Source organism: Candoia aspera, chromosome 5 (assembly GCF_035149785.1).
Source record: "Candoia aspera isolate rCanAsp1 chromosome 5, rCanAsp1.hap2, whole genome shotgun sequence".
In the NCBI taxonomy this organism is placed as follows: Eukaryota; Metazoa; Chordata; class Lepidosauria; order Squamata; family Boidae; genus Candoia; species Candoia aspera.
The window spans coordinates 32,281,803-32,309,015 of record NC_086157.1 but is presented as its reverse complement, the minus strand read 5'-3'; the positions used below and the strand labels follow the sequence as shown (position 1 = coordinate 32,309,015).

At 37.9% G+C, this 27,213-nt stretch overlaps 2 protein-coding genes across 2 annotated transcripts; one reads left to right on the top strand and one right to left on the bottom strand.

Annotated features, from left to right (window-relative positions):
- Window positions 1–336: 336 nt before the first annotated feature.
- Window positions 337–10,973, top strand: LOC134498274 (F-box only protein 36-like). Its single transcript, XM_063304350.1, has 4 exons — window positions 337–432; window positions 849–957; window positions 10,378–10,550; window positions 10,809–10,973. The coding sequence occupies exons 1-4, from the start codon at window positions 337–339 to the stop codon at window positions 10,971–10,973; spliced, it is 543 nt and encodes a 180-aa protein (XP_063160420.1).
- A 771-nt stretch (window positions 10,974–11,744) lies between these two features.
- Window positions 11,745–26,700, bottom strand: UPF3A (UPF3A regulator of nonsense mediated mRNA decay). Its single transcript, XM_063304898.1, has 10 exons — window positions 26,501–26,700; window positions 25,714–25,820; window positions 24,023–24,129; window positions 23,032–23,130; window positions 22,825–22,935; window positions 19,692–19,747; window positions 19,440–19,598; window positions 17,955–18,112; window positions 15,098–15,392; window positions 11,745–13,738 (listed from the first exon to the last, which is right to left on the bottom strand). The coding sequence occupies exons 1-10, from the start codon at window positions 26,660–26,662 to the stop codon at window positions 13,565–13,567; spliced, it is 1,428 nt and encodes a 475-aa protein (XP_063160968.1). The 5' UTR covers window positions 26,663–26,700; the 3' UTR covers window positions 11,745–13,564.
- Between the last annotated feature and the right edge of the window lie 513 nt (window positions 26,701–27,213).

Sequence of the window (27,213 nt, the reverse complement as noted above, 5' to 3'; positions counted from 1 at the left end):
CTTCCTTCCTTTTTTCTTTTTTTGGTGTCTTCGTGAAGACACCAAAAAAAGAAAAGGAAGGAAGGAAGGAAGGAAGGAAGGAAGGAGAAAGTATTTCTGCATAGTGATACTTAGATTTCCAAAACAAATTCAAACATGAAACAGATTCATAGCTTTTGTTTTTTGTTTTTACTACTGCCCAACTGGCGATGAAAACGTTATTCACCTGAGCCCTCCTTAGGTAAAGAAACTGATCTCAGCAATGTAAACACAAACCAGGCTTTTATTTCTGGAGCACATAAAATACGCTGAGTTCAAGCTCTTGCAGAAGCTGTAGAAGAGCTTTGGGACACCAGAATGACTTCACTACTGCAGGAGAAACTTTGCGAAGTTGATACTCAGGCCCCTGCACCCAAGAAAGATTTCCACTACTTGACTATCACAAAAAATGAGGTAAAATGGCATAGATCTCATTATTTCTAAAATTAGAACCCTTATTGGGTGTCTGCTGAAGAAAGCACAGATATAAGAAAACTGCACTTTTTGATCTTCTGTACAGCCAAGCATCTATTAAGAGACCAAAATCTCAGGAAAAAGAGATAGCAGTCCCAAAAAAAGCCATTCTGACAGATTTGCTCACTTATGTCTGTACAGAGTATATAAATCTGGTGGTGTGGCTGTGGTGGTGGATTCAAAACAAATGATGGCATCCGCGTGCCATTCTTCTCTTTTCTTAACACAATGTAATTCAAGCACAAAGGGTTGTAAGCATGTTCTCAATTTCTTGCTTTACAGTATGTTTGATTGTTGGCAAAACAGGAAAGGGATAATAACTTTCTGTACTCTCTTTAAAATTTTCAATGCTATAGGTTATCTGGAAATCATGGCAAATTTCTCTCCGACGTAATCAAGAAAAGATTCTCCCAAAGGAATTGAAGAAGACACACAGAGATTTTCTATTGGATGAACAATTACACAGCAAGTATTAAGTGGGAAAATAAATTGGGCACCCTCTCTCTCTACATACACACATACACACACACAGTCATCCTGCACACACCCAAGGTTCCACTTTTAGCATCCAAACTTAGTTCAGCAGAACTCTATAGCAAGATGGATTCTATGTATGTTTACTTGTAAATAGTTACTGTCAAGGAAATTTTCATGAAACAAGCTTTGGATTACAGCTTTGCAAGTTATATTTGGAGAAAATCTTTTCTAGTTTTCTTCAAATGAAAGTTAAAACTTAACTCATTGGGATTTGTGCCTAGGAATATCCTAGTTTCCCTTCAGACTGCATATCTCTTTTGACTTTTACTAGGAATTCCATGGGGAAGAATGCAAATGTTTGGTTTTTTTTCTAATGGGTAAAGTTGCCTGTGGTTCTAAGTCAGTGAAGTTTGCTCAACATTATATGTATGTAAAAAAGCAGACCAGAACAGGGCATGCAGAGCTGATGAAGACTGGCAGAATCTGAGAGATCTTAATGGCTGACATCAGAGTTTAGTTTCAGTCCAGGGTTGGCATGGCTCAGTAGTAAAGTACATAGGTGGGATGCAGAAGGACCCAAGTTAAATCCCAATGGATTTTTCCTTTGAAAGGATCAGCAAAAGTGGGCCCCAAGGACTGAAAATGAAAATCAGTGGTAGGTTTGGGGGCATAATGTGATAGTTATGGCTGAAGATGATGGTGGGAAAGTCCAAGGCTTATGAATTGCATCTCCTCTGGGCAGGGCTTTTCTCATACATACAGTAGTTTCCCTACCTCAGTGTTCCTTATACAGCCAAATTCTCTATTGCATGTTATTGTTTGCAGCACAGATTTGATCTTCGTTGCGCTAGGACTGCTGCAGGGGGCAAAGTTAAACTTCCCACGTGTTCCCATATAAATCACTGAAAGAAATTTTACCTTCTGAAGGTACACACCAATGTAAATGGCATTTATCAGCATACCTCACCTCTTCTAGGAAGTATAGCATATGAGCTCATGAAGATTTATTTTTTGGCATATTATTTCTACATTTCTCTTATTCTGGTCACTTCTTACATCACCCTCTTTTCTTTTGCAGCTGTTTCATGTAATTTGCAAATCTAGGCCTTATGTTTTAGTTTAGTGGGCTAAGAAGCAGCAGAAAGATTAAATGAGATTGGCTCCAACTCTGCTGGCCTTTCAAAGAACATTAAAGACCTGGATGTGTTCCCAGGCATGGGGGTCTGGGGGCTAGTTGGAGACTGAGGGGTGTCCTTAGTTTATCAGATCTGTTTTACTTGGCAACCCTTATAGGTGTTTGATCTTGGTTGTTTTCAGTATTTATTTAATTATAGGATGTTTTATCTGTTGTTAGCTGCCCAGAGCCACTATGGCAAGATGGCAGCCTTAACAGTCTATATATCAGCTGCTTGCTTGCTTGCTTGCTTGCTTGCTTGCTTGCTTGCTTGCTTGCTTACTTACTTCTTCCAGGGAAATACTTGACACTAATGCAGTGCAGTGCCAAGCAGTTAGTAGATTCTTTCCATGGGGTTAGTTTAATTTCCTTCTTCCTCTTTGTATTTGAGGCACTCATTCATTCACTCTATAGAATGAGCTGTTCGTTCTGCTTATGTACTTAATGAATAGTGCCGCCCCTGCATGGGGATGGTTGCTATAGAGAAATCTGTTCATCATTCCAAATACCTTAAGTACATATAACAAACCCCTGAGTCTTTGATGATAAATGCCATAATTATACTTCGAGACAAATTTATTTATATCTGGAACTTAAAAAGCTTTCAGAATGCAAAGTGCTGTAGTGTGTGTGTCTGTATTGCTTATGTGCAAGAAATGCTTTAGTCATAATTATTCAAGGACAAGAAGACAACTTTCATATGAAGTGCCCAGGCAATCCAGAGTTAGCATTCTACTTAATAAAGATCATGGCACCTTGCCTTTTACTTAGTGCTAAATTATGCTTTCTTATTTAGTACGTTAATATATCTTACCTGGGTGGCTTTGGTTTTTGTTTCTTAAATATCTAAATAATGACAATAACAAACAAACAAACAAATAAATAATAAAAAGGCTCTCTTCTGACAGATTTACATGAACATAATTTCCACCGACAATTTGTTGTTCTGCAAGCAAACCATTGTATTAAACTATCTGATGGCAAAACTGTCAAATGGGTTGAAGCAGTTGACTTGCACACTGATGACCACTGATTATAATCCATAGAGGCATCATTGGGAGCACATGTCTCTTCCCTAGTATGTTATTAAATAACTTTATCCCATAATATTTCAGAAGTTATATATTATTTCAGAGTGGTTCACACACAGTCAAGTGTCCTCTGGACTATAACACAAGCAGTCGTTCATCTATGAGCATCTATTCCCGGTACACCTAAGTGCACATAAACCATGACAACTTCTTTAGAAGTCCTGGGAATGCTACTTTTTAGTGTGACAGGAGGACACAAATACAGAAAATTCTTAGAGGTTGACTATTTTAATTCCCAATATTTATGTGGGAAAGAGGGAATCATGACAAAGAAATATGGTATAAAATAGCAACTGTCTGTATGAGTATAGCCAAATCTTTTGCCTACAGCCATATTTCCAGTTCAGTCATCCCTACAGTAGATGTTTGTGTGTGACTGGCATATATGCTGGCTGTGGGGGCAAAGAATAATTTGAAATGCAGGAGATTGGGGAAAGCTAGTCTACAGCCTTGAAAATTCCCTTATTTATTTATATTTTATTTTATTTTATAAATTTATAAGGCTGCCCAACTCACACACAGTGACTCTGAGCGGCTTACAGAATTAAAAACCATAAAAACATAATAGACACCCCCCGGCAGCAGGTATCCTTATCCTAATTTCATGCTTGGTTGGATCTACATGCAACCGCAATACCACAATATACAGTGATATTATGAGCCAGTCTATAAAATATGAATATTAACCAAAGCATTATATATATATATATATATATATATATATATATATATATATATATAAATTAGATACTAAAAGAAAGCAGTACAAACTGCTAAATTCATATTAATACAACAAACAAACAAACAAAAGCTTAGAACACCTATAAGACTGTCTGGCATCAGAAGGGTTAACTGCTACTGTCCTACTCATTCCACACTTAATAATTTTACCATGTTCATCATACAATTCAAATTATCAAATCTTCATTAAACTGTACTATAAAAAAATTCTGTTCTAAGCCATTTGAAGAATGACATTTCCATAGCTAGTGTCTCTGCACCACACACAAATAATTACTTTCAGCAGTTTACAAATTACACCAAATTAAGGGTGAGTAAAACCAAAAGAAACCATGAAAATCCTTCAAAGGTTTTCTCTGAAATGGGCCTTAAAATGGCAATGGTAATTTAACAGGAGTAATATGAAAAAAATGCACATTAGGATATAAAATTCCAACTGCACATGCAGGTTGATGGGATCCAAATTTGCGGTGGTTCACCTGGAAGAGAAGCATTGCCTGTTGTAAAAAATACAAGTTCCATGTTGAGGATCATTAGGAAAGGAATACACAATAAAATCATAGTATCTTTATACACTACAGGTAGTCCTCGCTTAATGACCATAAATGAGACCGGAATTTTGGTTGCTAAGTGAAGCAGTCATGAAGCAAATCCAACCTGACTTTACTTTTTTTGCCGCAGTTGTTAAGCAAATCACCGCAGGTATTAAGCGAACCATATGGTCGTTAAGCGAATCACGTGGTTCCCCACTGATTTTGCTAGCCAGAAGCTGGACAGGAAGATAGAAAATAGGGATCACATGACCATGTAATGCTGTGATGGTCATAAATGTGAACCTGTTCCCAAGTGCCCAAATTGTGATCATGTGACTGGGGGGACACGACAGTCATAAGTGTGAGGACCAGTCACAAGTCATTTTTTTCAGCACCGTTGTAAGTCCGAACCATCACTAAATGAATGGTTGTTAAGCAAGGACTATCTGTATATGTGTGGCTTCACTTAGAAAATTGGGTGCAACTTTGGTTGTCACACCTAAAAAAATGGATGAACTAGAAAAGCTGCAGAGGATGGCAACCAAAATAACTGGATGGAGTAACTCCCACTAAAGTATGTATGTATACTTTATACATATATCTTTGTATGTAGATAAAGATTAAGAGTTATTAAAAATGTTTTTAGAGTAAATAAAAACATCTCCTATTAGGGATGTGCAAAATTCAATCATTTCAGTAATTTGCAAACAGAACATTCCAAACAACTTCAGACTGTTTTGTTCTTCCTCCTCACCATACCAAACTTCCTCATGAACCATGCTGTACCAGGGACAGTTTTGACAGTTTCCAGGAGCAAATTCTCCAATCTGGAAGTGGCACCATGTTTTTAATTCACTTCTAGAAATAGCTGAACTGCTGTGGAACAGGATGGTCCAAAGGGTTGGGTCAGGGGTACATCCATGTCCAGGTTACCTCAAGCCACTTCCAGTTTGGATTTACTTTCAAAAAACTGCTAAGCTGCTTCCAGAAAGTCATGGTCTGGGAGGAGTACAGCAAGGTCCTGAGGAGGAATGGAACATTTTAGAGTTGAACAGAATGTTCTGTTCCTGAATGGGTGAGTTTTGCACATCTGTACTATGTACATTCTCTCAAAATACTAGAATTTAGGGTTATCCAGAATAATGGAATAGCAGGAGATTCAGGACAGATAAAAGATGGTGGATAATTAACCTGTGGAATTGCATCAGGTTGATAAAAAGACTGGACAACCCTTTGTCCAGGATGGTATTCCTGTACTGGGCAGGGAGTTGGACTAGAAGACTTCCAAGGTTCTTTCTAACCCTATGATTTTATTATTCTAGTGAAGGCTTCCAATATTGGATGGCTTTAAAATGGATTAGACAATTAATGAAGAACAAGGCTTTCAATAGCTGCAATCCATATTTATACCTTGTCTCCAGTATTATGCCTCTCAGTCCCTTTTGCTAGGAACAGAGTAAGAGAGTCCTATTGCATTCACGTTACGCTTGTATGAGTCTGATCTGATTATCTTAAGGTCTTATTCATATAAGACCTTGACTACAAATGCTGTTGAAAAGCAAAGTGGGATTCCGTTCACCTACTGTATATAAATGGTTTGAATCTTATAGTCTTATAGTTTCCAGCAGGTAGTTTTCAGAGTTATTAATGGCTTTTCTAGTATCTGCAATGAAATTTTCTTATCAAGAGCTGTGTCCTTGAATCTCTGCCTGCAAGTCTTCTAGTTCATATCTGTCTGAGTGAAGCTTGACAACCTGATACATTTGTTGTTACTTAACTTTTTACACCACTAATATTTTATTCTACACTGGGCACTGTACAATAAAATGTTGACATAAAAGTGCCCTATTGAATAACCATATCCCATACCAAAAATGATCAATAAAAACATCCCTAGTCATTGACTAGGTGTCAAAAGCCCACTTAAAAAGAAAGGTCTCCACCTCAGTATCTGCTTGAAATATAGTCATGGTCTGTAGTGACCCTTGAAAGAAGGTAATGGTCAAAATCAATGAGCAATAATCACTGTCTGGACTGACCCCTACCTCTAGACAACTAGCATGCATTACTAATTGCAGGTACCAGCAAATAATTAAGGGCTGACATTTTAGATGATTAATGAAGAACAAGGCTTTCAATAGCTGCTATCCATATTCATACCTTATGTCCAGTAACTAAAAAAGTCATTTCTCCAAGACAATCACAGTGGCTTGCTCCAAGTCCTGGCACATTTGGACTTGGTTATTTGGGATGAGTTCAAGCCTGTTGATCCCAAAGAAGCAGACAGGATCCTTGTCATTGGGTACTCTATTACCTGTATTCTGGACCCATGCCCCTCCTAGTTGGTTAAGGCCTCCCAGGAGATGGCATGTGGTTGGGTCCAAATGGTGATTAATGCCTCTATGTGGGAGAGGGTGATGCTGGCAGCCTTGAAGGAAGCAATCATACACCCCCTTCTCAAGAAGCCATTCTTGAACTCAACAGTATTGGATAATTTTTGTCCAGTCTCTAACCTTCCATTTTTGGGGAAGGTTGCTGAGAGGATGGTAGGTGTCGAGCCCAAGATGAAACAGATTATCTAGATCCTTTAAAGTCAAGGTTCAGACTGGGTTATAGTACTGAGACAGCATTGGTGACACTTGTGGCTGACCTCTGGAGGGCTTGGGATGGGGGTGGTATGTCCATCCTAGCCCTCTTGGATCTCTCAGTGGCTTTCTATACTATCAACCATGGTATCCTTCTAGACAGGTTCTGGGGGTTGGGAGTGGGGGGCCTATTTTGCAGTAGTTTTCTTCCATCCTCCATGGCTGGTTCCAGTTGGTGTTGGTGGAGGGGGGAGAGGTCCAGCCCTATGCCTCTCTTATGTGGAGTGCCTCAGGGCTAGGGTCTCTCACCTCTCCTATTTAACATCTATGTGCAGCCACTGCTTGGGCCATTCTGTGGCATGGGGTGCAGTATCATCAGTATACAGATGATACTCAGTTATACATCTCCACCTCACGCTGGGCAGTTGATGCCATTCAGATGCTTGCCCAGTGCCTGGATGGGAAGGAACCAGCTGCAACTCAACCCTAGCAAGGAGTGGCGGCTTTGGGTTTTGGAGTCCATTGAGCTTCCCTCTTTGACTAGATGGGATAGCACTCCCCTGGACAGAGTTGGTTTGCAATTTGGAGGTCCTCCTGGACTCAAGAAGCAAGTGGCAGCCGTGGCCAGGGGAGCCTTTGCACAGATTCATCTTGTGTACCAATTGCACCCATTCTTGGAACAGGAGGCCTAGCTCTAAGTCATTCATGCCTTAGTCACTTCCCAACTGGATTACTGCAACATGGTCTACATGGGACTGCCCTTGAAGGCCACCTGGAAGCTGGAATTGGTCCAGAATGTGCTGGCACATGCAGTTCTAGGCACCTCACTGTTTTCCTATGTGCATTGCTGTTGTGCAAGCTGCACTGGCTTCCAGTTTTTGTCCAAGTGCAATTCAAGATGCTGGCTATCACCTTTAAAGCCCTGAAACCACGGAGCTGGGTTATTTGTAGGACTGCCTCTCCCCAAGGGTAACTGCCCATCCCACCAGGTCAGATAGGATGGGCATACTCCAGGTCCCTTCCCTAAAACATTTTCAGCTGGTGGGACTCTAGAGGTGTGCCTCCTCTGTAACTGCCCCAGCCCTTTGGAAAAGGCTCCTACCTAAGGTCTGGAATGCCTCTATCCATTTCGCCTTCTGCAAAGCCTTGAAGACTTGGCTGTTTCCCCAGGCATTGGGCTAGGATGGGGAGGAACCAGCAGATGTAATGCTAATCAATATTATGGTACTGTAGTGGGGAGTGTGATGCTCCTTGTATGAGTAATATGATTGGGGTTTTTTGGTTTTATTGGTTTTGTTGTGAGATGCCTAGGATTATTGCATATAGGATAGGTGGCTATGCAAGATAGATAGATAGATAGATAGATAGATAGATAGATAGATAGATAGATAGATAGATAGATAGATGATAGATAGATAGATAGATATAGATATAGATATATAGATATATAGATATAGATATATAGATATAGATATAGATATATAGATATAGATGCCTAAGTCCAAACTGTTTACCATTTGTGCCAAACAGAATTTGCCCCACTGCATGTCATATCTTTTGAGAGAAGTACAGGTCAAAAAGCTCATTGTGTGGTCCTAGAGGGATAGCTGTGCTGTTGTAAAAATAAGGTCTTGTTGTCGATCCCATTGGAGCATCTGGTTCACCTTCACAGTGGTGTACACTGCTGGGCAGATGGTTAACCAATTACTGGTATGCACCTCCAAATCAGAATGCTGTAGGCTTAATCTGTAAATGTAAACTTTGTGGAGACATACACACATACATACATACATACATTTATTAGCAAAAAGGTGTAATGTTTGGATGTAATTAGAATTCCATAGCTTAATGACTTGCATGGATAAATTAATTTCTGCTTGCAAATCTATTAGAATTATATTAGAGTTGGGTTTTATAAATTAAATAAATAAAAATTATTAGATGATTATGATGATAATAGGTTAACTAACTAATAAAGGAGATGTCTGAACTTTTAACATCCAAGTGCAATTTTCCATGAGATCCAGATGATGATCTGCAGGTTCACCAGAACAGAACTTGAAACTTGAGCTATCATGGTGGTTAAACGACTCATTAATTCTTTTTTAAATAATTATCTGTTGTGTGTGTGGAACATACACAGGGGGCAGAAATAATTAAGTAGGGTTTGATATTGTGGGGTTGGGTTGTTTTGAAATTAGGAATTTTTAACTATCCTTCTCAAATTGACCACTTACATTATATATACTCCAGAAGAGGCATAATTTGTTCCTATTTTATTTTGGGAATAACTAAATATCCTAAATGTCCGAATATTTCTTTGACATGATTGTAAGATCACAGAGTATTTGTAGTAAAGGTTGAACTTAGCATTAACACATCTTTCATATCACTTTTCACCAAGTACTGGTAAAACACAGGTAAGACACAGAGAGGGGAGGTTATTATATTCTAGCTCATCTACTCAGAAGACCAGTTGAACATAAACAATTAACACTTTACGTAACAATAACATTCTTATCAACAATTTTGTTTTTAACATAATTTGCCAGACCCCCCACTTTTTTCCATTTAAAATTATTATATTTGATATTATGTTATTACAGTATGTAAGTTGCTTTCTCTTTAAAGTGGCACACCAACAAGATTTCTTCTTCATGCTAATTGTAAAAGACAACTGAGACATCAAATGAAACTGGTAACATTCAGTTCTGCTATCTAACTCTTTAAAAGCAGCCCTAAATCAGGTATTATAGCCTAGTCCCTCCACAGTTCTCATTCCTACAGAATTTTCCCCCAACGAATAGGATCCGTGTCATATCTAAATTAAGTTCCAGGTTGTTTCAAACCCTTCAGACCAGCCAGATAAGAATAATTCCAATCATTACTAGCAGAACAACCCTAACTACTCAAAAGCAAGCCTCTTTGAGTTCTGTGAATCTTACTCTTAGGTACAACCTAATTCTATTTCTGCCTCCCATCTTCCTTTAGTAAAAGTTTTTCTCCTTTCATTCCTTGTAGTTTTTTTCCAAATTATTTCTCCTCAGCTGTAGATATTTAATTATTTAAAGACTGACATATCAGAGTTGAAGAAAAGAATGCAATACAGTTGTAGCCTCATCTAGCAACCATCTCTACAATGTGTGAGGTGATACATGTTTTTCAATAGCCTTTATTATTATGAATCTGCACTATATTACTATAACCGTAATGCACAATGTTAGCAGTATTTATTTTTGTAGCACATATGCTAAAAGTTTATTCCCTATACTTACTTCCTTCAGAGCAATTTCAAAGCATTTTTGGGAAAAGCATGCTGAAGTACGCTCTCAACTTGTGTCAAGGACACTATGATTTCCTAGTTCGAATGCCTGAAAATTTGATTGTTCACATCATGTCATTTCTTAATGTGGAGGATATTGAACAGTTGTCAAAAACCTGCAAAAGGTTTCAGCAGGTAATAACTCTCATAGTTATTTTAAAACAGTTTTGATGTTTTAAATGATTTCCATAATGTATAGTCTATAATTTATATGGTGTGGTACAGAGGTTGTAATAGTCAATACCATGTACAAAGAGAAAGCAATTAGCTTTGAGGTATATCAAAAATTTAAGAATTAATGCAATGGATAAAAAATATATATTTTGATTTAGATGATAATCTGGTTTTCTCATATGTAGAATATAACAAACATTGTAAACATTTATCTTTCAGCTGTGTAATTCTGAAGCATTTTGGGAAAGAATTAAAAGATTGCAAGATAAATATTCTATTGATGTACAGACAGCCAAATTTCCAGCTTACGAAAAGCAAAGGAATTTCTATCAAAGACAAGGCCATCTGACACAGATGCAGAGAAGGCAGACCGCATTCTTCTAAAAAGTCTTGGGGCTTACATTTTATATTCTTAATGAAGAATGTGCTATTCAGAATGCATAACATTACTGGACTATAAATATTTCATCGCATCTGTGGCCTCTGCCTCTTCCTTCACTCGTCTACTGTATATACCCCTGAAGATGTATACATTTCTCTGTTCAGATGCCTGTATTGTAACTTAAAATTCCCAATCTTTGGCTGTGCTGGCGTGGAATTCTGGCAGATGTAGTTCCATTGTATCTGAAGGTTGCAGATTATGATAACCTGTTGTGTTCAGTCCCCAGTTACATGAGAAATGATTTTCCCAGTTAAATGAGGATGACTCTTCAAAAGCTTACAAGTAATATTATTTAAAAAACTATGGTCAATTCTTTAAACAGAGAAACATTATGTACTAAAGCAGGGCAACTCAACATACAACTGTCGTATCATCTCCCCCAGTTAGCAGGGAGAAGAGCAGTTGTATAAAAGAGCTGATCAGAAAACGACAAATTATACCTGTGCTGGAAAAGGTCAGAAACCACTGGTCTGATACGCCTTTTTGCTTATTCCTGCACTATTTTACCTTTTCCTGTTTCTTTTTTTAGCCTTGTATTCTGTTGGTTTTATATTCTGCATTATGTGCCTAAATTATGTCTTCAACAATTAATAATAAAAAAATACTTTAAAAAAAAGAAAATGACAAATTATATAAGCAGCCAATGGATATCTACGTTGATTCTATAAATTATTTTCCATAAGCATTTCTGCATCAGAAGTTTAAACAAGCAAACAAGCCAGTACTCAGATGACTAGATTTCAGTTTAATCTTCCAGTGACTGAAATTAACCGAAGATTTCCTTTATTTACATTAAAACAAATGCTGATAATACAGTAATAAAAAAATCAAAACACAAAGTTAAAAAGTAGTCAACACAAGGTCTGCATTTCTTATAAACAGAAAGCATATCAACATTATTGGTTTTATGCCTTGTCCTTAAGACATGTGTAATTTTTTTTCACAAAAAATGAGAGTATATATCTCATCATAATATATTCTAATAGCATAATGAACAGAGGGAACATGTAGCAGGAATGATACATTCTGCTCTATAATCTATTTGTAATCCAATATAGTTGCATCAATGACATGTAAAAATATATTTCATGAAATATTTACATACAAAAAACAGCTAATAAACCCACATATTGAAAAATGGCAAAAAGATTTTAAAATGTCATTTCATGAAAAGCCAATATTGCATTACATATTTAGACTCAGGTCAGCCTTTTTTCAGGTAATGTAATAAATGGTAAATACTGTTCAAAAAGTTAAAAATGGATTGACACTTACCCGACTTTTTACGAAGCAGAAGAGCAGGCTAAATATGATAGGGAAGGCCCATAGAGCAGAACTGAGTTTCCTCTGAACTCCTATAAAGAACGGGTAGAAGCGAGTGCTGGCCCTTCTTCCCTTGTGCACACCCTCCCCACTGAAAGCTATTTTCCTTCAGTTGTTCTTGCCCACTTGCCGAGGGCATGGGGCTGGAGGTATTGCTAGCAGGGATAAAGGAGCTGCAAGAAGTAAGTCTTAAACAGCCCTTTTAATCACCACAATTATAACCCGTGGAGGATGCTGTCCCATTATGTCCTTGTAAACCAACAGAACTTCACTAACCTCTTTCTGTAAATGTATCTTTTAACCACGATCCTATAGCAGGTTGGGCACTGTACTGCAATAACAATGCAAATGTTGCATTAACTACAAACATATTGATGATGCTAATTAAAATATTGTGCTGCTGTAATTATTATATTGGGACAAAACTACTGACAGGACCAAACCTAAGGTAATTTGCTCTTGTCTTTTTCTCACCCACAGATGTAACTATAGTTAAGTGTTGCACAATGCTTTATTTGTATGTACTTACAGAACTGGGAGTGTGTAGTTAATGTAATTTGTAGAACACAGTAAATATGCTTCAGTGAAAATGTCTGGAAATAAAGATGTTAAATAATCCTTTTGTTTAGCAGATGTAGTATTTTCTCAAATGTTTTATACAAAACACAGCAATTTAAAATACGTATGTTAGGAATTATTAGAACACCCAAACTCTGCCTTCTGAAATCTAGCATAATTTTCAGCAATATTGAATCAAAATCATTCCCTGTATCTCAGATCAAAATATCCTTTATGTATCTATGAAAACAGCTCCCATTATGCAAAGAGATGCACATTTGAATGTGTAATAAGTCAGTGATGTGTATGAAATTAATCCTAGCACAAATACATACAATGATCACATAATCAAATATGCATCTATAGACGTGGTGGAATGATTTTTTTCCTCATTTGCTGAGAGCATACCCATAGCTGGAGAAAGAACAGAGTAAGCTTTAATTTGATTCCAAGGCTGACAAGTCCTTTCCTTTTAAAAAAATCACATTCTTATTTACTTTATGTGATGTTTCATGTGATCCAGATTACAGACAGAAATCTTTAAAAAGGAATGAGATTGCCTACTAGAGTTTCCTTAGCAATGCTGGCCAAGTTCTGAGAACATTCAGTTCTCTGTGGGCACTAAATCTTAAAGCTGAATGTTCTGCCCATTTTACTCTGCATCTTCACTTTTCTCAGAACCACCTCCAGCTGAGTTGTCTGCCTCATACCTTCTGTCATAAATTCCGTGAGAAGATTTTTCAGCACAGTCATAGAACCTACTTGTAGGTCCCGTAGGTGTTCGAATGCGAATTCCTGGTTGGTACAGCTGCATGGCTGGGCGATCCTGTGCAGAAAAAAGGAATAAAGAAAGACTATAAATGCTCTGAGAGAACCATTTACTTGCACTGGGGATCTCAAAGCATCCTAACTTGAATGGATATAAAAACAGAACTTTCTGCTATTGATTCATATTTAATAAGATCTCTCTCCCTCTCTCCCTCTCCCTCTCTTGAGAGGCAAGTATTCAAGCAAACTAAAAAGATCCTGGAGAAAACAGAGCTTGGAACAAAAGCGACAGGTCAAACCCCAGCACCAAACTAACCCATAGAAAATTTTAGAACCCCCACTCGAGCTGAATAGAGCAACTGCTAGTTGAATTCAGGCAAATATGGATATAATAATATTCAAACAAAAAAGATGTCCTAGTTCCTACAGTACAACGTTAATGCTTTCAAGCTGATCTCACAATGTCCTGTCTAGCTAATACTCATGGAGAACTGGGTACACGAGGTGCTACAGAAATGATCGTCTTGCAGCCTTTTGCTTAATGGTGAAGGGTCTTCACAATGGGATGGGAAGAAACAGGACAACTCAAATGTGATCCTATAATCAATGGCGTAAGATTAATCCACAATTTAAAACACACCTACTTGTGTTGGGAATGTACTTCTTGGGAATCAGTTAGCTTTGCTTCTCAAAAAACATGTTAGAGCAAAGCTTCACTTTCCTGATAAATTAGCTCATTATGATCAGGTTGCAAGTGACAAGGGTTGTGTGATCCACAAAGGATAGTGCTGTCGTTGCTGCTACATCATCAGGTCAAGGCACTCTTTTTGCTGCAGCTGCATGCAGCCAAAGAATAAAGTGCCATATCAGAAGATACTGATCTTCTGAAAACCGAAGTATGAACAGCAAAGCTCTTACAGAGTAAGTGTTCTTTTAAAACTCTTCAGAAAAATAAATCCCTGCCTTTTTTTTTAAAGGGATAACTTGCCCTGGTACTCACATGAAGTTGCTTTGCACTTTTTTGTTGCTCATCAGCCCCAGTGTTACTTAGACTACTGTGGCTAATAGGCTCTTTAGTAATATTGTACTAGAATGTAAGGTCAGGATTTTTGGAGTCCCAGTAAGTTCTCATTAAGAGAGTAGGCCCTCAGTTGTGTAAAAACCAGCAGTTAAGTATTTCTTTTTAGGAAGAAAAAAAGATTTATAAGAAAAATGCTTTGTAATAATTTTATTTTAAATGGGGACACATACATAAGCAGCAAAGGTATCTTAACTGCTTTGGCTTATAAAATATGGATTTTTTCATATTATTTCCACATAATAGTTAAAAGTTTCATGCTGAGATGTCAAAAGCAAATCCTGTGTGCCCCTGGTGTAATTTTAGTAATGAAAGATTATCCTAAATGAATAAAAGAACCTTATTTCTTATGCGCTCCTTTTTGGATGCCATGTCATCACACTTGTCCTCTTTACCCAGTTTGTCTATTGTGTCCACAGTGAAGCTGTAGTTGTAGTTCACTTTCTTTCCTCGGTCTTGGTTGTACCCTTTCTCCCACTTTGCCTCCTCTTCGTTCCGTCTCACATATTTGTCAAATTCATAGTGAGTTCTGTGCTTTCGGCCCTCTTCCAACCGATACCTTTGTCTCTCGGGGTCTTTTTCACGAAATCTTCTCTCTGAATCTCTTTGTTCTTTATCACTGTCATTTTGCGATCTGTGTTTTAAAGGTGAGTAAACGTGAACAATTAATCAAGTGGACATAAGTTTTGTTCTGAAGTTATTATTAGTAATGCCACAAAAGAGGCCTCGCCTGGATTTAATTTTGCATTTTGCATTCAGTTGGAAAAGAGAATCAGAAAAAGTAAAGGTTTGTAGTGTAAAATGCTCATCCCAAAATTTCAGCACTTGGTTAAATCTGTTTTTAAAAAAAATACTTTTCTGGCTTTTCTTCCTAATGCTCTGATATGAGAAGCTATGAAAATGACAGAGAAAAAGCAAAAGAAATCGTGGTAGTCTAATAAGCAAAATACCAAAATTCCCATGGTCAGGCAATATGTTTGCTGGCACCATCCAGCATTTCATTAAATAGTGAGCAACTTTTTGAATCAATAAGCCTTACAATGATTCTGGAGAACCCGAAGTCTTACACACTAACTTTATTTGTTCCTAATTAAGATAATGTCCCACTATAGGTTTTCAGAGGAAGGGACAGTTTGCTGAATCAGACAGTAAGGGGAATCAGACAGGAGCAGCATATAAAGGTAACTAGCAATCTGAAAGGGTAAACCAATTAATCTAGAAGGCAATAAAAATTTTAAAAAACAAGCAAGCAAATCAATAAATAAAATATACCTATACAGAGATATCATATTCTTCTAATAGAATGTGCAAATATATTTTAAACTGGAGGATGATTCATCAGAGTAGTTGGAGTAGATTTAAAACACAGTTTTGGGGTAGAGAGATCAAAGATACCATAGACTGCTACATTTATTTCCTTCTCTGATGAAGAGTGTCCTTGCTTGAAATAGGTCAGGTTCTGGCATTTTTTATTATAATTTTTTTATGCCCACACATTAGATATTGCCTCAATACCTGTAGGTCTATATCAGTGAAAAAATGAGTTATTTCAAAATTAATTAAAAATATGTACAGAAAAGGACATGTTTAGATAATATGCAACTGGTCATTTCCTCTGTGCTTCCTGTTAGCTTGTCCCCATGCCATGTTTAATTACAAATTTATTTATTTTCTATCCCACCTTTATTTTTTTATAAATACTGTAATTCAAGGTGGCGAACCTACCTAATACTCCTTCCTCGTCCTATTTTCCCCACAACAACAATCCTGTGAGGTGAATTGGGCTGAGAAAGAGTGACTGGCCCAAGGTCACCAATGCCTAAGGTGGGACTAGAACTCACGGCCTCCTGGTTTCTAGCCCGTTGCCTTAACCACTAGACCAAACAAATAGGAGACAATCTACATCCCAGATGCACCAGATGGCTCTAAAGGAAGGAATGTTCTTCAAAGAAATCAGCTAAGGACCGGTTTGGACAGACAGATTAAGAAGCAGCAGAAATAATGAGCATGCAGCTCCCAAGCTGTATACATCAGCTTACATGTCTATGCTTTAAAGAAGGAGAAGGTGCTACCAAAATCTGGGTAGCATACTGGAGCCACATCCTAACAAAAGACATAGCCAGAGTCATCAATGGGCAAGGCTTGGGTCTCCCACAAACACAGAGAGCCTTCTCCACTGATTGTCATACACATACTTATTCTTCTGCCTTATAGGTACTCTTCACTTCTAGGCAAGGAATGCTAAAAAAGAAAAAAGAACACTGTGCTTTCTCACTCCAAAACATGGCCAAAATAGAAAGGAAGCTCTATTTCTGTACTGCAATACAGTAGAATACAGCTTCTGCTTCATGCCTGTGCCAAAATTTAAGAGAGAGAGGAAAATGTGCTGGAAGAAGAAAAATCCAAGAGACTTGAATGCAGTTCATGGAATTTAGTAGTTCAGAAGTACCTTACAGCAGTCAAGCCATTGACTGTGGGAGCAGTTAACTAAGTTTCCTAAAAAAAGCATACCACATACTTTAGCTGAAAAGGCTCCCAGTACAGTTTACAGATCAATAAAAAGGTATTTCTGTCCTCAAGTTTACAGTCTAAAATAAATGACACAAAAGAAGAAAGCACTCAAGTGAGAAAAGGAGACAAATATTCAGGCACCTACTCCTAATGTTGTATCTTATCACCTCTCATTATTCATCCATCCATTTATTCATTCTCTCGCTCTCTTTGGCAGAGTCTAGTGGAATGACTCTTGAGTGATTATTGGGGAGTGACAAAGTGTAATTGAACTGACTTCATAAAAGAGTGATGATGGCTCTACTTTTTCTTTTCCTCTGCCACAGACTTAATAGTTGAAGCATTAAATGCCAAAGATAAAAAAAAAAAGAATACTGTTTTCTTATGTCCATAATGTTTTTCAGGGTAATCAGTCTGCAAACTGAGATACAAGTTAACAAGTACTCTATAATCAAGGAATGAGAAATGTAGCTACACATTTCTGTGATCTAGGCCATCAAAATAGAAGTCAGCATATGGCTGCTTCATCATTGCCACTCATTGCACAAGAACTCCAGCAAAAAGATTTACTGTAGGAGTTAATTTACTGCAGTATAGTTCTAAGAATTTAACTCCTGCAGGAATTAAAGGAATTAAGAATGCACTGATCAAAAGTGCCTTATTTGCTGAATAAAGAGGTACTTACTTTTCCTTAAGTTCCTTTAGAGAAACTTCCAGTGGCTTGGATTTTAAACTCCCATGTCCTGGTGACTTCTCCCATTTGCTGTCTTCAATATCAACTTTTTCTTTTTCTCTGTGCTTTTCTGTAGCCTGTTCATCTCCTTTTTCAGGTTTCTTAAGAAGCTAAGGAATATTTTAATATACATATAGTTACTATAAAATTTACCAAGTAGGTACCAAGGCAGTGAACAATAACTGAAAAAATTCCTTAGAACCATAAAAAGGCAATTAAAACAGTACAATACTTTGATTCACTATGTTTTTGTATAACAATTGCAGCCCAGTGCTTTGTTTTGAATTGCACTTAGTCATCCCCATCCCTCCCCCCACCAAAACAAAAAATAGAAAAGAAAAAACTTTGCTGGAACTGAATTTTATCAGTTGCTTTTGGTGAAATTAGATCTTTGTTGTATTGTCATGTATTTAGTGTTTTTGCCAAATAACCTCCTGGACCCAAGGTGTACAAGGAAAACAGCTCTAGACCTGATGTGACCAACTATCAATTCAATTGTTCCTATATTCCCCCTGACAAGTTCAGCCAATTCCATGGTTTTCTGGGCAAATATGCGTTTAAACTGGTAAGACAATAACTAAGATTCATCATGATCTTACTGCCAAGCTCATCTAATATCTATTCTACAGTTCGTTCTTCAATGCCCATTTTATTTGTTAGTATTTGTTAACAATACCTTGAATGCTAGGATAAATGACCTTTTAAAAGTCAATGAAAAGTAATGTTCCAGTTGCCTCTTTTCCACCACTGTCACCTGACTCCTACCAGGCAAAAGGGTGCTACTGAACCATTTGAAATGAAGGGAAAGTGAAGTTGGAAACTTCTTTCCCATGAGCTCTCTCAAATTAACTTATCTTAGGATGCAGCTCTGCCTTTGGGTGATTGGACTCTTCTCTGATAAAACCCCAGTGCCTCATCCTATGCATTCAGAAGGACTGGACAGGGGGAGGGATAAGAGAGGTTGCAAGAATATGCTAAAATAAATTCATCTTACAAGCTAAACCAGCACTGTATACTTGCTGTTCCAAATCCTACTGAATTCTCAACACACTGTCATGATTTGTAGAAAGTTAACAATATAATAATGACCCAGATAATTACAAATGACATAAAGCAAGTATGCTATACAGGACCCTCAAATGAATCAGAGGTGCCTGTTTTCCCATGAGTAATTTGCACATCTGGCTGTGCTTTGAGAGAAACTGCCCTTCACAACTACCTTGCGTATGGAGGAAATAACTTTTAACTGTTATTTCTAGCTCTCCCTGACAAAACTTACAAATCTTTTTTTTCTTCACGGGAGAGGATATTACACAAATTCATTTATCATTTTTGAAAATGTTTGAGAAAACCTGAATTAATCTAATATACTGCAAGCTTCATACCATCAAAGCACCGAAAGCATATTGAAAAGTATGTTTTCATTTTCAGCATTACCTTGATCCTTATTTCTTTTTCAGCAATTTTCTTTTGTTTCTCAGCTTCTTTTCTTTTGCGTCTTTCTTCCTCTCTGCGTTTCCGTTTCTCATCTTCTCTTAGCCGCTTTTTTTCTGATTCTCTTCTCCTTCGTTCTTCTCTTTTCTCTTCTCGAATTCTCTGAAATATTGGACAAGTTTAGTGTTGATTTGTTTTACTATTACAAATAAACTGAAGTCAATATTTAAGCTATAGTCCAAAATACTAACATACCTGTTTTTCTAATTTTCTATTTTTAATATATTCCAAAAGTGGGGTTGTTCTTCTAGCTAAAACACAAAAAATGTGATGTAGTGTTCCATTCCTAAAATAAGCATGTTTTATCAAACTTGTTAACATTTAAGCTTTAACAAGATAATTAATAAAAGATAATTAATACTATTTCATTTTGGCCTATGGGCTATTAAAGAAACATTTGTCTATATTTTCATTTATCATGTTGCTAATGAGTCTAAAAATCAGCAAAGTAAGCCTCATAGTTGCAATAGCAATATACAAGTCTTAATGATAAGTTTTACTTTTTTTCAACAAATACTTTTCCTTGTATTTTCAATAATTTGAGTACAAGGAACATTTATTCCACCTTTGATCTGATGGATGAGATTTTTATAACTTACAGTTCTCTTTTATTTATTTTTAAATTGTTAAAGTGCATGTTTGTGCAAAATATATGCTTTAAATTTCTGCAACAATATGCTATAGCTAGATAACAATTAACTGCTGAGCACAATGTAGAAAAGCTTCACTTGTGTATGCTATTTTTTCAGTTCAATAGAATGGACAAACAAATGGGAAAAACAAGGAAGAGTACTGTTATAGTAACAATCATGGACAGCCATGCAGTTAATTTTCTATTTCCATTCATTTATCGTATCAGGCATAAGCGAAGACAAAGTTCCATTTCAAAGATAAGGGATCACAAAGCACAGCTATTAGTAGTACTAATTAGAGACTTCAGATTACACCAATAACAATAGCTAATATTTTATAACTCTTTCCTAAAAGCAAAAAGCACCTCACGTACGTTAATATGAAAAACTAATTATTAACAATCAGGTATGTTTTTAATATTATAATCCAGGTGGATTGGGATCACAAGCAGATTTGACAGTGGCTGCAAATGGGGGGCAGGCAGTATGGATTGCACACGCAGAGCATGATCACTACCAGCCCCTGCTCCTGCCTTGTCTGGGCAAGCACTTATCCAGGCAGAATGCAAGGACAATCTGATGGGGCTCCAATTTGCTTGTACCACCCTGCTTCCAACAGCCAGTGTCTGCTCACCTCAGCATCGTATTCACAATCTTTCCCTTCACTGGGTATAAATGTTAGAGGGACACATGGATTTTCAGAGCCATATTTTCAGTTCGCTACTGGCAGGCAGGACTCACTATGAGACTTTGCTCAGGGCCAACTTCTCCACAGTGAGTGCTCTGCATGCAACCATCAGCATTTCCTGGCTGTACCATTAGAGTGGCAACTTGATGACTATCAGACAGAAGTGTAAATAACGTGAGGGTAGGGAGCAGTTTTAAAAGAGTTGCTGACTCAAGGATGATAAAAGAAATCACAGCCATGTTGATTCAGGGGAATGTAAAATTAATAATCCATAGTTGGGTAGTACTTTTATACCTTCCGCAGAGTACTTCATATCCTCCATTGAATGTATGGCGCAAGCTACCCTTGAAGTAAGCTGCTGCTGAGATTTCAATGATAGCTTGCACACCCAATGCCACAGAGTTTGCTCATCCAAAGCTGGATTGCTGTCAGAACTCACTCCTGCTCAGCCAGGGCTCTGGCTTTGCATGGCAAATCCATTTGGCTTGCACGTCCATAGCTAGATCACTATCAGAACTTGCTCCCACTCTGCCTATCTGAGATGCCTGCCAGCTCGTTAAAGCAACATGGGGAGAAAAGACCAAGTTATCATCTTATATGGCTCCAGCAAGCTTCCATGAATCCACCAGATCTAGCTGATCGCATCCAGGGTCTGTGTCACCCAGGGCAAATGGGTTTCCTGCCCATTTTGGCACCCCCCGTTGCAGCCCTGATCGCATCAGGATCCAGCTTTAGGTGCAAAAGTTTCATGGCACGTGCACCCAAAACTGGATCTCTGCTAGAATTTGCTGTCTGAACAAATTGGCAACAGAGCCAGGTTATTCTATAGAAGTTGCTATAAAGAGAGCCAGTCACCATAAAAAGTAACTGCCATAAAAAAAATAGAAGTGGTACAAGAAGTGATGCTGGCTGTCCAAAAAATACAGCTCAGATTTCAGGAACTATGCGTATCTAAGTAAGCTCATCCTTTCCATTTAAAAACGTTTTTAAAAATTTCAATGCTTTATTGTATAACTGCAATGAAAGGTATTATTTTATAAAGTTGCCAGGTTCTATGATTGCTTTATTTGATATATAGATTAAAATCCAATTACTAAATTTATTTATTTATTTATTTCTTGCCCAACCCTAAGCAGAATGAAATCCTTCATTTATTTCATGAGTGTGGGGAAAGGATGCCAGATAAATTAAATTACCATTTGAAGGTGTCATGGCACTGCAAAGTTTGGGAACCTTCATATAACCTAACATAACTAGCTGGGACCTTTTTCCTAGAGATATGAAAAATAATAAAATGCTAAACTCAGTATGGAATGGTTAGTAGTTCTTTGCCTTAGCAACTGAACATATATAAAGTAAATACTATCTAATTAACTGGAAAATTTCATCATGCTGGAGTCATTTTGCTTCCTCTACCTACCTTGTACACTGGAAAGGCTATTTTTATTTTTCTCCCACTTATTTTAATTATGAATTGACATCAATGTTAATGTCCTTTTTATGAATCTTAATGTTTATACAAAAAAGGAAGATAGCACTGAAATACTACAATGCAACTGTAGGCACCTGTGCTAAGAATAATTCTAATAATTTATTATAGGAAAGCAATGAGTAATGCATGAAATAACAAAGCTCATTGGAAAAAATACTACTCAATTGGAGTCATTTACTCAAATACTCAATTACAGTGGTCTCTGAACACTCAGTTCACAAAACCTACGTGTATATAGATTCGTTTGGGATTTTAATTTTTTTTTATATTCTCCAGAATAGTCATAAAGTATTTCTATGGATAGTTCCCAAATTCATGGATACATGTCTGAACTTAGTGCAATGTCCTTTAGAAAATGAGTGTGCCACTTCTTCTATTTAATTTAATAGAACAAATAAGAGCTGCCACGACCATAACGTTTCATATAGCTTAAGAAGTTCAGTAAGCACAATAAAACATGACCACCTAATTAGAAAAATGTTCAATTATTGAAAGGAAAAAATCAGCTTAACAAACCAATGAGTTCTCTTGTTTTTGCCTCAATTTCTCCCAGAAGTGTTTCAGGATTGGCACATATTTTTTCTTCTTCAGTGCAATAACTTTCTAAAAATTTTCGATATTCCGGGTCTGAAAGAAAAAATTGAAACCAAAGTATTGCAATAGAAGCTCCTCTTAATTACAGTAAGTTAGGAAACTGTTTCTACCATCAACAAAAAAGTGTACCATCTTCTATGCTTCCAGACTTAGCATCTTTCTTCTTTAGCTTCTTTTTAGAAATCTTTTGGAATGGTGCAAATTCAACAACAGCAGGATATTCCAAACCTTTAAAGAATCACAAAGGAACAGAATTATAAATAATTAATACACACCATTTGAAACTGAAGTTCTCTTGAGAACAAATGTCAGAATTAAAATTGTTCGTTCTATTGTTTTCTGGCCTAAATTTTTTACGCATAGCATTGAACCATAAAAGGAGATCCGTATTCAAAAGCAAGGTTCCATGAATCTACCAGATCTAGCTGATCACATATTGCTTCCTCATATTGCTCTAAAGCAGTTTCCTTCAACTCAAGCTTTACTCATAATGACATCATGGACACTTCCATGTCATTTTCTTAGCAACACTATGGAAGTGGTTTGTCATTACCCTTTTCTGAAGTGTTTTTTCTATTGTTGAAATTAGATTAGAGTTCTGGTAGTCCTGGTAGTACAAAGCTATTGATGTCAATAAATATCTTTGTAGCAGTTCACCACAAAGGCATTAACTTTTATGCTATATATACAGTATGTATATGTATGTGTATATATATACATACACACATATACACATACATACATACATACACACTTACCTTAATTCACTTAAGCTCACTTTCAGTCATAGCCAAAGCTTTAAGTGTTGGAAATGAGTGCAACAAAAAACCAAAAAACCAAATTTGAGTAGAATTTTGCTTCTGAGAATTCACTGGATGGTCATCAGTGAGAACTCATCCAACCTTGTGCTTCTATAATTATACTATAATCAAACATTCTATGAGATTTGGAGGCTACATAAATGTTTACTACAGCATTCAAAACCATGGATAATAAAACATGGTGAACTATTAGATTTTGACTGAAATTTTTGAGGAAGCACAAACCTCAGCATTCCTTTAGCTCCATGCAACTAAGGGTACATTTTTATGGGTCTTTGCCACAGTAATTTATGAGTTACCTTTATTGTCAATGAAGACGTAGCCATCAAAGCGATCTCTAAAAAGAAGGATGTCATCAGGATTTCTAAAATTAATATATGCTCTGGAGTAGAGGTGGGGATAAAGACTGCAACAAGAGTGAATTTCAGTTACTTGCGTTTATCTTCTAAAAGGAAAATTATAAAAATATAAGTCTCAAAGGAAGTAACCATTACATTTATATATTTAATGAAAATATAGGCCATCAGAAATGCTATGGCTAATGAGCTCTTAATAGGCATTAACCTCTGTGCAAGTGTGCTGTGATTCAACCAACCTAGTTTTCCTGCACTTCACCTTCAAGGATTGTAAGCCGATATGACTTTATTCCTACTTGGGCTGAGAGTACTCTGAGCAAAAAGGCCTGGGGAACAATTGAGGCAGGTTAGATTGAGTGGCCTTCCACTGAAAGAGAAGAGACTGACGTAGATTAAGTGATGAAAATTAAAGCTGCTTTTTAGTACTGGTTCCCAATGAACTCCCTGGTGTCCTAGTTACTTATTGTGCTAAAGCATGATTTGTTTAACTTTTGTTGATTGAATAGACTGCAACTGCTTGAGTTTGTACTACATGCTAAGTCATGAATCACACTCTAAAGCCACAATGGCAGGTTTTGTACAATATATGCCAAAATAACGAAGTCATACTATGGCTTGCTGCAATATATCATCCAAGTTTGTGAACACAGGGTATATGATAGTGATCATGCTATACAATGCTATAATAAGCAAACATCTTAAAATTCTATATCTGGATAGAAAAAAAAATCTGTGTTTTGTTTTTTTTCCTTTCCTTTTGGTGCCTTTCAGAATCTTGCACACTTTAATACACTTATGGTAATACAGGAAATACTATGGAGATTGGCAGAATTAAATCCATTTTGCACTAACAGTCATGGTCCTCTACCAATCATCATGACAGAATCAAACAATCGGAATACTGTAAGCAAAATAATTGTGCTCTTGATGCTACAAGGTTGTTGTTTTTTCTCTCAAATGTGAATGTTTCAATTGCTTTTTTTGTGTGTGGGGGGGTGACTTAACATCATATCACAGAACAATGATCCGTTAAAAGAAGCTGAAAAAGAGAAATCCAGATTAGAGAATTTATATTTCAGCCTCTGAAGTGGCCATAAATAGTCTGATAGCCTCATTATAGGAGGCAGCAGTAATATATGATGTTATTTAGCTGCAACTCTCAGAAGACCCAGCCAACCTGGCCAATGATGAAGGATGCTGAGAGGGCCATATGTTGTCCATTCTTGCACTATCTTCAGTTAGGGAAAGTACATATTAATGCACACAGAGTGACTTACTGGCTGGAAACACCTCTGCCATCAATGTGGCCCGGCACTGGGCTAGAGTTAGATCAATTTTATATTTTTATTAACTTTTAAATTTTTAATTAACACTTTCCCCCTTTCTATTTCCTGCATTTCTGACACGAGACGAGAACTCAGTGTAATTGATCTGATATCTTGTGCCATGAAAATTACAGCAGTACATCCCATCTGTGCAGAATGCATGACATTACATGTGCCATTACTGAACAAAAGAGTGCTTTTATAAATTCTTTGTACTAGAACATTTTATACTAAAATGCATCCTATTGATGTTAACAGCAACATACAAACATGAAATACCCAGCTGTCTTGGCTTATACAAATGCTCACCTGGGATCAGAGGAACAAAATTCAAAATAATCATGAGCAGGAAGTGGGTGCAGTTGTTCCTCTAGCTGCTCCTTAGTAAAGTTAGGAGGAAGCCGGCGTATAACTACCTGAAAAGTATTACATGTAAAACTGAGGGCATATGACAGTCCTACTTATGCCAGTGCCCACAATACACCCCAAACAAGCCTGCTGTTGCTATTCTGTATTTTGAAAAATGCACCCTTCCCACTAGGAGTATTCCTAATTTATGTAGCATTCTTGAGAAGCACAATAATGTCCACATGACATTCAGATCTAACCCTGAGCCCTTGGGCTGCCTCTCAGACTGCCTCGTTCCTGCTAGTTCTGTCTTAAAGTGGGTGGCCTGCATTAATCCCACTTGGATGGCCACCTGCTTTCCTATCTGTGGGTTCTGATGCTATGTGATATAAGGAATAAGAATTATGATGATGACATGGCGGTACTGGTTGCTTCTGTCCTAATGAGGATCCGAAAGAAGGTTCCTGTTTGCTCCAGGCGGACAAAGACGACGACGTTTCAGGCCAGGAGGGGGCTGGACCCAGACTAGAGAGCCGGAGCCCAACTGCACTTCTCAGCATCGCTTCCACCGCTCCGTATGTGCCTGGCGCGTTCCCGTGCACGCCCCCCCCCCCCGTTTTTTGGTTCCTCGCGAGGGCCCCTTGTGCTCCCGGTGCCGTAGCTCCTCCCACTCCCCCCGCTCCTTCCTCGCGCACGCTGTCCTTGGTGCTGGAGGGCAGCCCCTCCCTCTGCCCCGCCGGCGTCTCACTTTACTCAGCGCCGCCCTTTTCTCTTCCCGTTGCTGTTTGCCCGGCGGCAGCCCCAGATTGGAGGTCGGAGGCGGCAGAGGCGGCGGGGCCGGCGGCCCCGGGGATGAGGACGGCGTCTCTGACACACGACGCGGGGATTCCCGCTGAAGCGGAGCCTCCATGACTCCGGATCTGCGGCAGCGCCTCGAGACCCTCCGCCCTAGGGTACTCCGCCGCTTTAGCGCTTCAGCCCGGCTTCCCTTCGCCCAACCGCCAACCCTTGCCGGGAAACATCGCGAGAACAGCCCCCGTGCCCAAGAGGGTCTCGCGAGAGCTGGGGAATCGGGGAAGGGGTCGGGGGATCTAAAGGATGCTCCATCGCCAGACTCTCGATTAAAGGAGCGGCATCTCGGGCGTGGTGGCCCCAACCATCTTTTATCTTTCATGGCTGCAGAATTGGCCCAATTAGCTCTAAGTGCCTAATAACCCATCAGGTGTATATAATCAGGGGTACCTATTCTATGATTCAAAGGATCTGGAAATTGTTACTAAACCGTTAACTATTGCCTCTCTATTTTAGTCTTCGGTGGGCCCACCACAGGGAATTATTTACAACACAAGAGAAACAAGAGCAGGGCCAACTTTGAGTAACAGTGGGGTTTTGTGTCTAAATATCCATCTACTGTATATTGCACATTGACAGGTAAAGAGCACTTCTCATTCAGGAGTCTAC